The sequence below is a fragment of the Rhizophagus irregularis genome, chromosome 6, assembly GCF_026210795.1.
Source record: "Rhizophagus irregularis chromosome 6, complete sequence".
Lineage (NCBI taxonomy): Eukaryota > Fungi > Glomeromycota > Glomeromycetes > Glomerales > Glomeraceae > Rhizophagus > Rhizophagus irregularis.
The window spans coordinates 2,485,131-2,503,274 of NC_089434.1; the positions used below are offsets into that span (position 1 = coordinate 2,485,131).

The 18,144-nt window shown below is 33.8% G+C and overlaps 5 protein-coding genes across 5 annotated transcripts; 2 read left to right on the forward strand and 3 right to left on the reverse strand.

The window, feature by feature from the left end:
- Positions 1–225: 225 nt before the first annotated feature.
- On the forward strand, positions 226–802 carry OCT59_026274 (uncharacterized protein; the record flags this gene model as incomplete). The annotated part of the gene is made up of 2 exons (XM_066143069.1): positions 226–264; positions 338–802. 2 exons carry the CDS (start codon positions 226–228, stop codon positions 800–802), a joined length of 504 nt encoding a protein of 167 aa, XP_065992625.1.
- A 252-nt stretch (positions 803–1,054) lies between these two features.
- OCT59_026275 (uncharacterized protein) lies at positions 1,055–1,264 on the reverse strand (the record flags this gene model as incomplete). The annotated part of the gene is made up of 1 exon (XM_066143070.1): positions 1,055–1,264. One exon carries the CDS (start codon positions 1,262–1,264, stop codon positions 1,055–1,057), a length of 210 nt encoding a protein of 69 aa, XP_065992626.1.
- Positions 1,265–4,442: 3,178 nt separating this feature from the next.
- Positions 4,443–6,052, reverse strand: OCT59_026276 (uncharacterized protein; the record flags this gene model as incomplete). The annotated part of the gene is made up of 5 exons (XM_066143071.1): positions 4,443–4,676; positions 4,748–5,020; positions 5,108–5,380; positions 5,448–5,680; positions 5,755–6,052. 5 exons carry the CDS (start codon positions 6,050–6,052, stop codon positions 4,443–4,445), a joined length of 1,311 nt encoding a protein of 436 aa, XP_065992627.1.
- Positions 6,053–6,613: 561 nt separating this feature from the next.
- On the forward strand, positions 6,614–7,467 carry OCT59_026277 (uncharacterized protein; the record flags this gene model as incomplete). Its single annotated transcript, XM_066143073.1, has 2 exons — positions 6,614–7,341; positions 7,455–7,467. The coding sequence occupies 2 exons, from the start codon at positions 6,614–6,616 to the stop codon at positions 7,465–7,467; spliced, it is 741 nt and encodes a 246-aa protein (XP_065992628.1).
- Positions 7,468–9,072: 1,605 nt separating this feature from the next.
- On the reverse strand, positions 9,073–9,841 carry OCT59_026278 (uncharacterized protein; the record flags this gene model as incomplete). The annotated part of the gene is made up of 3 exons (XM_066143074.1): positions 9,073–9,191; positions 9,326–9,726; positions 9,801–9,841. 3 exons carry the CDS (start codon positions 9,839–9,841, stop codon positions 9,073–9,075), a joined length of 561 nt encoding a protein of 186 aa, XP_065992629.1.
- Positions 9,842–18,144: the final 8,303 nt, after the last annotated feature.

Genomic DNA, 18,144 nt, shown 5'->3' on the forward strand with positions numbered 1-18,144 from the left:
TATTATGCATGGTCTGGAAAAGAGCCAACACATATAATTTGCGAATTTGATGATTTTTGGTTGGCTAAATATCCATTTGATCTTGAAATATATAAACAATTTGATAATGATATTTGGCGATATTGGTGTTATGTTAGTGTTTCTACAAAAGAATTGGGTTTTGTAGCTTGTAGAATTTTTGGTATATGTGTTAATGCTGTGTCAGTTGAAAGACTTTGGAGTTGCATGGGGTTTTTACAAACAAAACGGCGTAATAGATTAATGGTAATCTTTTTTTTTTATATTTTATTATTATAATACAAATATTTATTAATTATTAATTTTTTTTCATAAATAGTCATCTAAAGCTCTTCAAATGAGCAAATTAAGAGCTGATATCACATATAGTCATCGACTTCATAATAGCCCAATATCTGTTGAATATACTACCACATTGGATGTTAATAACACAAACGAAACTAATCAAAATCCTGGTAATTTAAATGATTCGGAAAATAATAAAGATAATGATCCAGTCATTAATTTGGAAGCTGATCCCGAGCAATTAGAAGAAGGTTCAGATGATGAAAATACTGAGTCACAATTAGAAAATGATTTTGGTGAGTATCTTCAAGGTTGGACAGATATGTTAAGGGAGAAGGAAAATGCTGATATCCTGGATGAGGAAGAAAATACTGAGTTCAATAATGAAAAAAGTAATATACCATTAGATGATATTACTCATCCTGCTAATGATGACAATGCTAAATGGAAATTATTAACTCTCTTTAATTATAATATGGATATAAACTTACCATTTTAATTGAAATCTTGTGTAGTTATTATGAATATTATCAAATAAAATAAAATTTTCATCTAATTAAAAATAGTCACGTGATTTATATATAATGTCCGCAAATGTCCAGAACATAAAAAATACCGGACATGGACATGGACAGTCCTGTCCCGTTCTGTCCAATGTCTGTGTCCATGTCCCATGACAACACTGTCCGGGAGGTGTCAGGTGGGTTTACACTTATAATATAAAAAATATAAATTTGCAAGTACAAAATGCTTACTCCTGTTGAGTCCATTCATTCCACTCCCAGTCCAGTCTCCAAGGATTGCCTCCCCATCTTTGTTCACTTAATGCATACTCTATAATTTGCCTCTCTTGGGGGTCCACGACCATCCCATTCTTAAGCATTTTCTCCATAATATAAAGCTGATTCTCGGTAAGGCGGTCCATCCATCTTTTATAGAAGTCGTGTACATCTTCAAACATTATCCAGTCAATATTCCCTTTTACATACTGATTTCCGAGAGCTCAGATTTCCCAGTACATATTCCCGATTGTAGTGGCATAATTTTTCCACCTCTTATATGCCTTTTGACGAACCTCTCGCTATCACACGCTATCTACTTTACTCGCTGCAATAAGGTCAGTATCCAGGATCTTTGTGACAATGCGTTCGACTATTTCTACTGGTAACCGGTCCAACATAATGTTATGTTACTTACACTATAGCTATCTTCAATTACTGTATACTTATTACACACGGATAAAAAATATAGACTAAATTCGTACAAGACCGCAGGACCACAGGAGCTGCTTATGCAAGAAGTTCTGTTAAGGTATTCTCAGCCTCGTTTTTAGTAATAGCTCACTTTGGGGGATTAGTTGATGAGTCCTTAGTCGCATTATAATACAATTTGAAGAGGACCTCAAGCTTATCTAGGAGAGCTTGTTTATTCTTGTATGATTCGCGGATTTTTGCTATCTTAGCAGTATATGCCGCATTATCTGGGAAGAGTTTTCTGGCCACGAACTTCACATATGATACAGTATTCATTCGAATGAGAAAAAATAAATATGAACCTCGGGTTTACACTTGGGATACTGCAAGACAGTAGAAGCGTCGCTCAGCCTTTTGTATCAATAGAGAGACTGGTCTATATAACCGAAAGATAGCAACTTTCTGGATAATCCTAGCCACTTTATTGTTCCTTCTTTCTATGTATCTCCTAAAGGCTTTTTGGATCGTTTCAGCATGATGAGTATAATAGTCGAATTTAAAATGCTTTGGGCAACTATATAAATGTAGTCGTACTACTTGATCCATGGAAGCGTCGTCTCCCCATCTGCGATCAATAAAAGATTTACAGTAGGTACAGTATTACCTATTTAGTAGTCGTGATTAAGGTTGCTTGTCTAAACCTCTTCAAAATCCTACGATTAGTTTCGTCAAAATTTTACTATAGATTTATTATAGTTTCGGCAGAGTTTCGGCAGTTTCGGCATTTATAATAAGTTTTGGCAGTTTCGCCTTTCTCCAAAGTTTCGCCAGTTTTTTAATATAACTTTAATATAGTTTCGGCAGAATTTCACTTTTCGGCGAAACGCCATTTTGCCTAAACCCCTAGGTTTCAGCAAGCAACCTTAGTCGTGATACTATTCTCCTAATATGCACAATATAAGCATATATATCTTGACGAGACTTTGGATAAGGTGGCCGCTTATGAAAACCTATTCTACTATAAGTCTCATAATATTGCATAGCATTCTGAATACGCCTAGTCCACGTGTGGAAACTTTCGTGGTCTTGTCTACCTAATCCATCTAAGTTTTGCATTTGGGTATCTCGTAAGATTACATGTTCTATAGGTTTATTCAATTATGCCATCACGGTATGTCAGTAAAAAATATACCTACCGGTCCTTAGCAATCATGTCCAGATAACCTTGTTCCCATTTTTCACATGGCAGTATCCCGTGATTTCAAACTTGAAAGTCTTTAGAGTCGTATCTGCATTTTCTGGATAAGTGAAAAGCGCGGGGTTATCTGGCTGCTTTTCTAAAATAAATCCATCTGTATGGATACGTCGTACTTTATCCTTGTATGGTTGAATTGCCTCAGATGTGATTTTGCGACCACGTGCTAATAAGAATGGGGCGATCCTGGGATACTCACCTTTGAAGGGATTACCCGGGTTTGTAAACTGGAATCGCCACTGGTCAGATCCTACTGGTATGATAGAGTCAAGTGTATGGCCCTCTGGAAATGTAAATGGGTCTGTTTGATCTGTGGTAAGGGTCTTGTAATTACGCTTCCTCTGGCATAATGCTTCCCATAATGTGTTGAGAATTCGCTTTGCCACACGGCCAGCTACGCTACCCTGGTTTTTAATTTTAAAAAAGAAGTGTACATACAGAACCCCGGATATCTCCAAAACAGGTCATAAGTCACACTTTCGGGCAAACATGGCATAGCAGCCTTTATCTTTATTAATTATTTATCAAACTTTACAAAATTACATATAAGAAAAAAAAATAAAATAAAAACTAACTAAAAACAAAGCTATATAGTCTCCTAGAAAGAAATTAAAATTAAAAGAAAGTTCAAAAGAAAATTCGCTAATACTAAAACTTCCTAGATCTCACCCCTTGATATATTCCAACCAAAGTAGAAGCAACTATGCTAACAAAATAACGAATGACGCGCCTACTGTTAAAATCGACACTCCATCCTGCAAAAGCGGTTATTAAGTAGCACCGTTAGATGACCTATAAAACCCGAAATGTGATTAAACCAAGATAATCCATATCGCATCGAGTTTTTTAACCAATCGGTTCCGGAATCACGTGAATCAACATGGGTCGGAGGTGGTAAAGACGAGTAAGGTAAATAAGAAGATTTGGGCAAACCTTTAGGCCTTGAAGACTGTTTAAGTTTTGAAGAAATGTGCATCGTATGTTCCCATAATCCTTTATCATACGAACGCGGATTCCAAATTCGTTCACAGAATTTGTTGATAAAATTGTTATGTATGGCGGCAACCACCACTGGTCGAATGACAACATATCAGAGAAAATTCAGGTACCCGATTCTTCACTAATTCTTCACAGATATATATATTATACAATCCCGATACTTATTCCCGATTGGGCTCAGGTTCTTGTTGCATTTCTGGATACAACCGGGCATAAATACTTCATAAGTATTGGATTTCTATTGGTGAAGAATCGGGTTTCTGTTATTTTACAAATAAACGCCCAATATTTACCAAATTAATAACTGAATCTTTTGAAGTTTTAATAAACTATAAGGTGCAAATCGGATAAATATTATGTTAATATCGGATTTCTGATATTTTACTTATATTTATATAATATTTAAGTATTTATTTGGGTTATCATAAAGTATCGTTAAACGATACAATACACGCCGGGCAGTAATTGAAATCACGATATTTCAAATTGTTTTAATCAATTTATTACTATTCGTTGCAATATATTATATAGCAATATACTAATCAATTTTACAGTAATACATTTGCTTGCTATATTTAATCGTTGTTATATAGAAATAAACTACAAATCATTCTTGCGTAATAAAAATATAAACTACAAATTATTATTAATATACGTGCTCTTTTAAATCTAACATTGCATTAATGCATTAATTAAACCTGTTCATCAAGTTCGTTAGGTTCATCATTAATATTATCGATATTATCGATCTCATCTTGTGGTTGTACGTCGGATCCGTACGACTGTGATATCGACCAATCAGGGGCACCTTCAGGCGGTTTTGACTCGTCGATCCACGTTTTATCATCATACCAACGATGTCGTGAAAGTTTTACATGACTTATTTTCTCACCAACTCGGTCAGCCAAGCGAAGTAATTTACGTCCCTATAAAAATGAAAAAGAGATAATAAGCAAATGTATACAATAACTATACAATTGTTTTATTTGATACTTACACGACGTGACCTCCAGGGCTTGTCATAAACATGAAGAACATGTTTATCCGTTTCAATTTTATTCTTAGGACGAACATGATCTTCGATTTCTTTTTTGGTGAGCTCTTCATCAGTTTCAGAAACTTCATCACTGTGGAATCCTCCTTCATTAAATATGGTTTCACAGTCTTCCTTGAATTCTTCCCAAGATAATGATGACGGTTGAAATTCTTTAAGCGAGGCATCATTAATATTGAACATATGCTCGATGCCTTTCTGACGTCGCTCTTTTTTCTATTGCAATCAGATATTAGTGATTAGGATAGAAAGGAACAAGATCAAGGATTTTAATTTCATATTTCGGATGTCTTCAGTACTTACATCTTTTCTTCGAGAATTCGTTCCTTTTCTCTTCTTTTCAAATCTAGTCTTATCCGGATCAAGGCTAACCATCCAGCTTTCTCTACGATGGCGGTGTAGATTCTGTAAGACCCATTTCAATTCTATATCTTTGTATTGAAACCTTCCGGTCAAGACTCTAGCGATCTCCTTCATGATGTGTTTTGAAACGTGTGGTGCAATTTCTACCCATTTTTTGGTATGATCCAATTGCAATGAATCATCGAGACCGCTAAGTATCTGCACGACCTCATCCTTAATTTTATAAAAAAATATCGATTAAAAAATTTTGCTGAATAACCAATAGTTACTTGATACTCACATGGAACAACTTATATTGATCTTCGTCCATATCTTCAAGCAAAACCCGAGCACGTCGACGATATCCAGTTTCTGGTTCTGGCGTGAGTGATGTATTTTGTCTACTCCTTGGAACTGGTGTTGTCTGAGGGGTTGATGGCCATTCAGCTTGTAGGTCGTTCCTTGTTTGAGATTTCTTGAGGGTCCGAACTTCTTCCGTAAGTGCAGTGATAGCTCTGCTTAGGGCTTCGATATCTGTAAATTGAAATCATGACATTATATTCAAAATATGTAAAATAAAAAACATAATTATTATATTATAACCATACCATCATTCCTATTATATCTTGTAGTTGAACACCCTCCTTGTTGACTTGGTGAACGACTATCTGAATAATTAGTCCTATTATGTCTTGTAGTCGAACGTCCTCTTTGTTGACTTGGTGAACGACTATCTGAATAATTAGAATAAGAAGAACGTCTAGACTTGTTCCTTCTTGAACGATAACGGTGACGACGATGTGGTGACATTGAGTTTGTTTGATGATGGTTGTAAGAGGTTAAATTTGTTGTAGATAAGCGTCTTAAGCTTATTTTCTTAATTTTGAAAGGTCTTCTTCCACGCATTTTTACCAAAATTTGTTAAAGGATAAAAAAAAAACAATACAATAAGGTAAAAGACGTTCTTTTATACCTTTATTTATTTCCACAATTAAAATATTATGATTATTAATAATATTTTTTTTTCCTATAATTAGATTAAATGTAATGATTACGATTTTTTTTAATGATTTAGATCAAAGTATAATGATATGGCAGAGAAAAAAAAAATCAGTTCGTGGGAAGAAAGGGGTCTTTATATATATTTTTTTTTTGTCATATGAGGACCGATAGGTCTGTCGAAAGTAACGAAATAGTCTATTAAATAAGCTTTTTTTGATTGAATTTTTTTTTTCCTTTTTTTTCATGCCGATAAGTCTATTGAAAATAACGAAATAGTCTATTGAAGTATAAGCTTTTTTTTGATTCAAATAAAGGAACTTATATTGATTTAAATACAATAAATACAATAAATTGATAGTAACCTAATATGGTCAACAATGTCAATTATCAATCATACTAATATATCCGTTCATCGAAGAACCGGAAATTCATTTTTAATAAAATTTTTTTATATTATTATTTACAATGACGAGAAAATACCGAAGAACAAAAGCTGTCTTTGTAAAGAAATCCTATAATTTTAAACAGAAAACATCAAATAAAGTTCCGTGTCATTGCAATAAATGTAAAGGTAACATGGTTGATCCACGTACAAAAAATAGTCATAGTTTAAAAAGGGATATTAGACCAAGAGGAGTTATTGAAGAAATTATAGATTTAAATCAAGTTTCATCTGATGACCTAAACCAAGATACATCGGTAGACCTCTTGAATGATCCAATGGAAATAGAATCACATAATTCAGATGATGGTCATCATGAACCTATTGTTGATGAGGAAAATTATTCGTTTCTTCCCAAAAAATCGAAATCATCAAAAGCCAAATCGAAAGATAAACGAAAACATATCGGTAGTGGAAATTCCAAGAATGTATCATACCCTATTGTTGTTATTGAACAAAGTATTTCAGATGATGATACTAGTGATGCTGATGATGAAGAAAACGATCAAGTTGATAATGACTTTGATCCTATCGAAGAAATACCAAATGAATCTTCATCCGGCTGGTTTGACGCACCGGAAAATACATACGGTGATGATCCAGAAGCCTCCTTCATTGATTTTACTGAAGACTTTCATTGGATTGTTTTATGGATCTTATTATATCAAGAGAGATATAAGTTATCCGATGTCACTACCGATTCTTTAGTCAAATTTTTTAGATATCTTTTGGTTCTTTTGGATGCAAACACGTACAATTCTTTTCCTACATCTTTGTATATGGCACGTAAAAAACTTGGCGTCTGTGCTCATATTGTCAAATTCGCATCGTGTGAAAAGTGTTGCAAATTGTATAATGTAACAGAAGTATCAACTAACGACCCTTACCAAGTTCCAGCCACAATTCATTGTACCTATGTAGATTTTCCGGATCATCCGATGGCAAATCAAAGAAAAAAGTGCAATGCTACACTTGCTAAGAAAGTTCCGGTTACTAACGGAACAATCTATCGACCTTCTTTAACGTTCCCTACTGTTAGTTTAAAACACCAATTACAATTAATGTATAATCGAAAAGGATTTGAGAAATTATGTAGAAAATGGGCGGACCGTAACGATTCTCAATTTTTGAATGATATTTATGACGGAAAGATCTGGAAAACCTTTCAGGATCATCGTCAAAATATACCATTTTTCCGGAAAGATGTCTCAGACCGCCACTTAGGCATCATGTTAAATATCGACTGGTTCCAACCATTCGATAATTCAACTTATAGTATAGGAGCTCTATATGGTGTAATATGTAACCTGCCTCGAAATGAAAGATTCAAGCCATCAAATATTTTGACAATGGCTTTAATTCCGGGGCCAAATGAGCCTAGTTTACATCAACTAAACCATTATATAGCTCCCATCATCGATCAATTAATCGAGTTATGGAATGGGATTGAACTATCGAAAACATACGAAAGCTCTACCGGAAAATCTATTCGAGCCGCAGTAATATGCTGCTCATGTGATATTCCAGCCGCGAGAAAACTCTGCGGTCATATCTCTGCGCGAGTGGCTTGTCATAGATGCTTAAAAAAGGCTCAATATGATGATCGAAATCAACCGAATTTTGGCGGATTTGATGATATTGATGAATGGTTTGTCGAAAGAGATATCAACCAGGTTCGAAGGGATGCGCGAGAATGGTTGAATTGCAATACTAAAGATGCTAGAAATAGTCACGTCCATAATACTTTAGTACGGTGGTCAGAAATGTATCGACTTCCGTACTTTGATTCAGTGCGATTTCTCACAGTGGATCCAATGCATTGTTTGTTCTTGGGTATTGCTAAGTGGATCGTGACCAGACTGTGGATCGAGGAGGGCCGATTGACACAAAAAGATTTAGAAACAATGCAAAAAAGGGCAAATGCAATAAAAGTTCCAGCAGATATCGGTAGAATTCCCTACAAAATTGCTACAGGTGAAGGCTTTTCAAGGTTCACCGCTGATCAATGGAAGACTTTTATCTTAATTTATGCCACTTCCATAACATGGGATCTGCTTCGAAGAATCGGATAAATTGATACTCGCCAATTTTGTCCGTGCATGCAATATTCTTGTATGCAGATCTATAACAACGAATGGGTTAGAAGAAGCTCATAAAAATCTTCTAGAAGTGGCAAAGCTCATTGAAGAAAATTACGGCGCAGAAAAAATTACGCCGAATTTACATTTATGCTTACATATTTGCCATTGTGCGTTAGACTATGGACCATTATACGCGTTCTGGTGTTTCAGTTACGAACGCATGAACGGTCTATTAGTAGGGTTGGTAAAATAACCGTTAGTTATGAATTTGGTTAATTAACCGGTTAATTAACGGTTAGTTAACGGTTAATTAACCCATAAATAACCTGTATATATAATTTTAAGGAAGTTAAAATAAATTTATAATTTATTAAATATTATAAAATTTTAATATATTTTATTTATTCTTCATCATCTAAATTAATAACATTTGCTTCAAATCCAAATATACTATCATTATCAGAACTATTATTATTATCATCTTCTTTATTTTCATTATCAGAACTATTATTACTATCTTCTTCATTTTCATTAAAATTACTACCCATTTAGCTGTATGAGATTCTTCACCAGAATAAATAGCATCAAAGAATAATGGTTTTGGAGTACAAATAACAAAATTTTGAACTGATTCTCGATTAATATTAGACCAACCATCTGAAACCATTGTAAGAGATTTAGCTTGTAAAATTTGTTCATTACATTCAGCTTTAACTTCATCAAAAACATCATCAAGTAATTCATCAGCAAGTTTTCTTCGATTAGGTAATTTGAATGCTGGACGTAATTGTTGAAAAAACTGAATAACATAATTATTTTCAAGAAAAGAAAAAGGAACTCCAGCAGCAAATAATGCTTGAGCTAGTAAAATTTCAAGAGTATCTTGTTCTTCTTCACTCATACGATCAACAAAATTCTCAATTGTTGTATTTTTTAAATGCTTTTTTGATGTTTTTACTGTAGGAATAAAAGTAGAAGTAGTAGCATCAGAAGTTTCTAATAGTTCAGGAATTTGTTGTTTCTTTGTTTTTGCACTTTCTGGAGCTCTAGGACAACTATCATTAAGATGAACTTGCATTCTTTTAGCTGTACCTTGTTCAAAAACTTTAGAACAATAATTACAACGTACAGAAGGATGTGTTTTTTTCTTAGACCTACTACTTTCTTCATTACTTTCTGCTTCAGTAATTATTGTCCAATGTTTCCAAACAGTTCCCTTTTTTTTTACCATGATAATGAACAATAAATTTGCAAAAAAAAAGTGTTTTTTTAAAAAAAATTTATCTTAAAAAAAAGATCATGCAATATGTAGATCATAGATTTAATCAATATTTATATTAATTAATATTTAATTGTGTAACAAAATAATGGATTATCATTTAATCACATGATTTAAATTCTGCATTTTGATTGGCTAATTATAAATAACGGTTAATTAACCATTTTAAATCAATCATAACTAACAAAATTAACGGTTAATTAACCATGGTTAATTAACCGTGGTTAATTAACCCCCATCCCTATCTATTAGGTAATTCCAGATTTCCGAACTTATCAATATAATTAAATCAATTTATTAAATAGTCTATATTTATAGGATCGTATCATAGCAGTAATAGAAGAATCGAACCAGAATTATTAAAAACCATTCAATTCAACTCTCTTCTTGATCAGTTTTCTTCATGCGCCCAAGACCATCAACATTTATCGACTTGTATCACACTAATTACACCGAAAGAAACTACCGGCAGTCTTGTAATTCATGATGAAATTAATGGAATAGATTACCGGGAATTTTTATCAATGTCTAGAAACGTGGAAGAAATGGCCGGAACAGGTTCGGAACCTTTTCCAGGTACTTTTCTTAATCCTAAAAGGATAGACACCAACCTTTCAAAAGAAGTATTAGATTTGTTGGTTGAATATTACCGCAATGCCTATGGAAAAGATTTCGCAGCACTATCAGATATCCATGCTGCTCCTTCTGCTATACCGGTATTACCAAAAGTGAACACTTATGGACGACTAAAAATTGGATCCGAAGTTTTTGGGTCAATGTATTCTAAAAGGCACGTCACATCGGCCAAAATATTATCCCAATTTCTCCATGATAATACTAAAGATACTTATCCCGGTATTGTTCAATTTTATTTTGAACATATTATACATTTTCCGGAAGGTTCTGTAAATCATTCCCTAGCATTTGTAAAGTGGTACCTTCCGGCAGAAAATCACAAGACTAGATTTCATTGCACAATTAATGGCGATGAAAATTTGTGCAATATAGAACTATGGAAAAAAGAATTTTATGATCTTAGCAGGGATTGTATTATCCCTGTACACGTAGTATACTGGGTCGGTTTGTTGAAGGTTCTTTTTCAATAGGACGAAAAGAAACCCGGAAATATGTGTCAGTAATACCGATCAATAGAAAGTTTCATATTTAAAATTTATAATAATACTGTAATATCAATCATGTTTTATATTATGAATATTATAAATATACAAATAAATAAATATATAATAATTATTATTAAACCTTTAAATTTCTCACCGTCTAATATCAATGTTCTATCAGTATTATTATCTGGATTATGCGATGTTTTACCGACGCTTATTTATAAATTAATTACGATCACGACAGATCGGGTGTTTATTTATTAGTCATCGGGAAATCCGGAAGGTAATCAATTTGTTACTTATTATCAGCTGATCAAATTTGATATACGTTTAGAATCTATCGGCTTCTTATATAATAGAATCAATAGGCCTATCGGGATACTGATTATTTAATGATAAAAAAAATAAGAGCCGGTTAAGAACCGAAACCTGATTGGTCCCGATTCTTAACTGGCTCTTAATACACCGATTCTTCATCATTTGACCAGTGCACATTCATAGCAGTGAGGTGAGGAATACCTAAGTTTACAAAAACTTCCAGAAAGGCGTTAGGCAAACAACCACGGACGAGACTATAAGAAGACCAGTTGTTAGATGAAAAAGTCCAGCAAGGGAGGGAAGTAACTCTATTAATTGAAGAAGAGTAATCGCAATTGGCATTATCACCCGCTTCTTTAATTTTTTGGGTAAAGTGGTGGAGATATAACGTTAAAATTTGATGTAATTTAACGCGGTGCTTTTTGCATAAAAATAAATGCATAAAATCTTCTAAGTGGTCTTCACAAGAACGACAGGTTAGAATCTCTACGTATAAATCAGGTCGTGTCCTTTTCAGTGATTCCAAAGTAGGCAAGTCCTCCAGGAAAAGTTGAAATTTCAACGTGTGATGTCTAGAGACATTTTCCTTAGTAAAGGAATTATCAAATTTGGGTTGGAACATTAACGTATGCCAGGTAAGAGCCCAGTCAACCACGTATTGGGATGGATCTGTTAAAAGAGAAATAAAACGGAAGCGAGAAAGAGCTAAAAGGTCTTTCATATACAACATCTGATGATATTGTTTAAACAAATGTCTTGGGTTGGTTTCACAGACAATGTCATCATAAGACATAATATAATCATGAACCGCGGCTAAGGTTACTTGCCGAAACCTGTTTGGCCTAATGCCGAAAGGTGAAACCTCTTATATAGTGCCGAAACGCCGAAACGCCGAAACTGCAAAACCTGTCAAAATTGCGAAACTGCCAAAACATGCCGAAACCTCTATAATAGGTTTCTCCGTAGTTTCGGCATAGTTGATCATAAGATTTGCATATAGTTACGCCAAGTTACACCAATTAATAATATAATTTAGATGATCAAATAATCTACAGATAAAAGATTAAACTTCAATATTTTACCGTCGTCTTAGTTCTTTTAAGCTTTATCTAGTGTTAGAATTTTCATTTCTAACTCCCATATTAATATTATGATATTACACGTTTTTACAGTTTTTTTTTAAGGGGCTTATATTCATTAAAGGAAAATGCGTAACATGCATTTAATAAACCCAATTCTGTCATCTCCTTTAACACTGAACTAAAGTTTCTTTTACTTTCTTCCGTTTTCTTAATAATAATATTAATAATAAACTGTTTCAAATGACTGATCACATAGAAGATTCACCCATTAAAATGAAAAATAGAGGAGGTCAGCCACCTAATAGCATTTGGGAAGATATTAATAAAGGAGAAGCTGTTGGTTCTGGCAAATTTGCCGCCTCCTGCAAGTACTGTAAGAATACATGGTCATGCGGTGAAGTTTCAAAGCTCGAAAAGCATCTTTCAAACCATTGTCCAGATGCGTCAGCAGCAGTTGTTAGAAGGTATATGACTAAAGTAATGGAACGGCAAGATAAGTTCAAGTCATCCAAAAAAAGAAAATACTCTGAAGGTCAAAGTAACATGGATGATTACCATGATTCAACAGAGCTTAACGAACAAAGATGTACACGAATTAATCGTGCATTAGTTAAATTTTTTATTGCGTGCGGAATTGCGTTTAGAGTAGTGGAACATCTCTTTTTCATCAATTTTATAAAAGAGCTTAATGCCGGGTACAATACACCAACAAGGGAAGTATTAGTAAATCAACTACTTGAACGTGAATTAGCTCAAGTGAACTTCAAAGTTAATTCTGAGCTTGAAAAGGAAACGAATTTAATGTTAGGTTTGTTAAATTAAATAGGCTATCATACGTCATTTTTATTTAATCTTACTTACTATATATAATATTAATTTATAATTTAGCCTTTGATGGTTGGACATCTGGTACACATCGTTCAATTTGGAACTTCATTGTAATAACTCCGTTGCGTAAAGAATATCTTTATCAACTTTCTGATTTGTCTGAAAATTTGCACACTGCAGAATATCTAGTTACGGTAATTGAAAAGGTTATAGAAGGTATTGGAGAAGATTGAATATGTGCTGTAGTTTCCGATAATGCGGCCAATGTTCGTAATGCACGAAAAATTATACATGAGAATCATCCAAAGATTGAGAATGTGCGATGCGTTGCACATTCTATCAATTTAATTGCATGCGACATCATCAAGGAGAAGTTTGGGGAACGTTTATTAAAACGTGTTAATATTTTGACAACCTTTTTTAGAAGTTCTCATCAGGCTAATGCAAAACTTGCTCAAATAATTAAAGAAAAAGGAATTAGTGGAAGAGGATTAAAATTATATTGCAAGACACGCTGGACTACTGCTAGTGAATCCGTAAATTCAATAATAAATTTGGAATCAGCAGTTCAGCACTAGAAGAAATGGCCAGCGATCACGATAAAGTGCTAACAAATGATAAAATAAAACCGATTATTCAATCGAGAAATTTTTTTTCAAATTTACGAGTTCTTGGATTTGTTCTGGATCCTCTAAGAAAAGCGGTACTTTCATTAGAATCGAGAAGAGCTACACTTGCAGATTGTTTCCTGAGCTTGGCAAGACTTGCAGCTACATTAAAAAAGTTACCCAAATCATTAAATCCTGCATTCCAAAGTCATTGTATCAAAGTAATAAATGAAAGATTTGATGAGTTCGATGATGATAAGTATATTACTTGTTTTTTTATGGATCCCAGATTTAGAAACGCGCCACTTAAAAAATGCGCCCTCATGAGAATTATCAATGTGCAGCTTCAATCAGGAAAAATTTAGGTTTCGACCGTTACGAAGCTGAAACTTTATGTGATCAAATACAGAAATATATTAATGAGCAAGAGCCATTTGACCTAGATATCGGTTTTGCTAAAGATAATCCCGTGAATTGGTGGAAATATATTAATACCAAACCAGAACCAGATGTCCTGCCAAGAATTGCAAGTTATCTATTTGCAATATGTCCTAACTCAGCAACTTGCGAACGTGGATTTTCGACTTTAGGATGGCTATTTCATAAACGTCGCTTAAATCTTAATGTGGATAAACTAGAATCCATGTGCAAATTAATTTTGTATTGGAAATCCAATTCAAAAACTGAACTTGGATTTTATGGAATTGATCAAAAAAAGAATACTCGTCTTAGTGATGATGAGATCAATATACGTATTGCAGAAGCTTTTGCAGAAGATGACGATGAGGAATATAATGAGGAGCAAGCTTCTACTCAGAGATTAACTACAAGCGGCGAAACAATACCCGAAGACAATTGCCGTGTAGTAATCGAAAGTCTATGGATTGATCAATTTGTTAATTTATCGCATGATTCAATTACTAGTGAAATCAGCGATATTCCAAGAGATATATTGAATGATTCAGATGAAAATAATGCGGAAGATGATGAAGTTGATGATAGTGGTAATAATAAGAGACCCGGAGAAGGTGACTATGATTATGATATAGATGATGTATTAGGTATGGATGACGGTGATAATAATGACGATAATTATGATGATAATGAGGAATAATAATAATGAGAAATAATTACAATAGTTAATCCAATGAGAATTAATTCTAATATCATGTGATTTAAATAATGATACTATTTAGGAAATAAATGATGTAATTATGCAGGGCAAAATATTCGCGATCAAAGTCCAGTTAACATATAATTATGCAGGCAATGCAGGCAATTGTAATTTTATATTATATTTTAAAACATTGCAATTTAATTAAGGAATAAGGATAAGCATATTATATTTTAAAAATAGTGCAATTTAATTAAGGAATAAGGATAAGCATATTATATTAGAATCAATAAGTTTTAAGGACTTCGTTAATTAAATTTATTATATTAGATCAATAAATTTTAAGAACTGCGTTACAAAAAAAAATTTAGAACTGCGTTAATTAAATTTATTACATTAGAATCAAAACTGTGTTTATTTTGTTACAAATACTTTAATTATGTAGAATGTTATTATGTTCATCAGTTCATGTTTTAAACATTATAACGAATTTTAAAATTATTATAAATATTATGAAATTTGAATTTTTTTTTCGCAATTCAAAACCAAATTGTATTTTAATTTTCAAATTGTATTTAATTTTCAAATTTCAAGTTACGAAAAAAATCATAAAAATAAAAAATGGCAGCATTAGTACCTTTTGTCCCACCGCCACCACCAGTATTCCAATGGACGATTAACGCAGCTAGGCAATTAATCGCGGAGCGGAAAACTTACATCAGCAATTCGAAAGAATTGCAAACCGTCATCATGTAAATGCATGGACAATAATAGCAAATAGGGTGTTCATTGCAACGGGATTTGCAGCGACACCCAGGCAATGCCAAACAAAATGGAATGCCCTCAAACGAGGTTATGAAAACCTCAGTAGGATAATAAATAATAATGATGACGACATTCCTATTATAAGCCCAAATAGTTTCGATAGAGCGTGTTTTGCTGATATGAACGATGAATTCTGGTTACAAACCGGTAATTATTATTAATTATTATTTTAAATTAATTTTATTTAGGCAATTCATTCAATTCATTAATATTTTTATTGGATTTTAGATCTGTTTAGACGACAGTATCGACGGCAGCATGCTGCGCATGATCGACGTCGATATGAATATAGATTGCGAAGGGAAAGAAGAAGGTCGCGATCTAGGTCTCGATCAAGAAGTAGATCAAGAAGTAGAGATAGAAGACGAGATAGAAGTAGAGATAGAAGACGAGATAGAAGTAGAGATAGAAGACGGGACAGAAGTAGAGATAGAAGAAGAAGTAGAAGCAGGTCCCCACATAGAAAATAAAGATATTATTAAATTTTAATTTTTATTATATTTTTAATCGTGTATTTTATTAGTTTAATATTAAATATTATAAAATAAATATTTACATACAAAAAATCATATTGTCTTTATTCTTATAAATTGTTTAAATGCCAAAACTCTAATTAAATCATATAGAAAGTATTGCCGAAACGCCGAAACAGTTTTGGCAAGTTACGGCAGTTTCGTGATTTTGATAGGTTTTGCAATTTCGGCATTTCTTGATGATTTCGCGAAACTAGTTTTGGCAGTTTCGCGTACGCCATTCTGCCGAAACCCTCTAGTTTCGGCAAGCAACCTTAACCGCGGCAAGGTCAAGACGGGAAATAAGAATAGCATCGTCAGATGTATGGGCAGTATTGGCAAGAGAATCAGCGAAGTCATTCCAATAAAAATTAGAGTGAGCTTTAACCTTATGAGGTAAAACTGAAAGTTGTTTATCCACAATCAGTTGTTGAATGATGGCCCAAAGTTCAAAATTGGTAGTCTTATAATAAAGACGAGAATTTGAATAATCAGATAAGAAACAATGTTTCAAACCCTCGATGGAAGACTGTGAATCTGTATAAATGTGAACTACGGAGTTGGCAGGAAAAGCTGATAAAGCTGCATAAATAGCAGCAGCTTCAGCACGAGAAGAAAAAGGCCAATCGTGAATAATACCCCGCTTATAAGTGGCAATAGAATTAAGAAAGCCCGAATCTTTGACAATTTGAACCCAGCCCCATCCCATAAAAACATCACTAGTTCCTAAATTAATGAGAGAACCATCAGTGTAAAAGGTATATTGTGAGTCTGAAGAAGGCACAACTGATGATGAAGCAGCAACATCGCCAGCCGTAAGTAAATGTGGAGTAGGCAAAGCCTTGTCGACAGTATCAGAGGAAGTATGGGGAATATCAGCAGCAGGCATCAAGCGAACTGAAGGATTGCAAAATGAAGTTACAAAATCCAAGATTTCCGCCCACGACACCGTAGCAATCAAGCTGAATGTGTGATTCAAAATGGATGATTTCTTCATAGGTAAGATCTATGACTGACGAAGAGAGGCTGAATAAGAGCAAGAAACAGAACCAGTAGCAACTGATTTCTTTGAATAGGAAGATTTGTGTATATTTAAATTGCAGCCAGGACAAGGTTGTAGAGTAATCAAATCGCTCGGACGAGATAAGCAGTCTGAAATCCAATGTACAATGGTACAAGTGGTGCGTTTGGGTTGGATCTAGATCTGTTTACCGAATAACGGAAGGCCATTATCATTCATCGTGACAATCCAATTCTTCTTATAACCAGAAGGAGGAGTGCAAGGAGCAAGTTCTTTTGCAATCTGGCTCACAGGTCGTTTGTCAATCATAAATCGGTCTTTTAACAAACCAGGTTGATCTGGAATCGTAATATTAGCAAAAAGATTTTTGTACCAATTGGAAAGACGGGCATTACCACGCTTTTGAACAGAATTAGCATATATAACAGACCAGGAGAGCAAATGTGTTCCTTGAGGTGTCAAAAGTTGCGAAAGGTAAAAAAGGCCACGTTTTCGAAGTCTTGTTAAGTTGGCTTTAAATACATCCAAAGAAAGACATTGATAAATGGGAGTATGACCATTGGGGTAGGTTAAATCAGGCACAGACGATAAATCAGCGCGTGACAAATGGAAGGGAGTCGAGAGTAGTGAGGCTAAAGTATTGGCGATATAATCTTGTTTAAAAATTAATAAAGAAGACCAACAAGTCCAGTCCAAAACCATCAAAGGAGAAATAGGAATTAAACAATAAAATTGAATAAATCGCAACCTATAATTAAAAAGTGA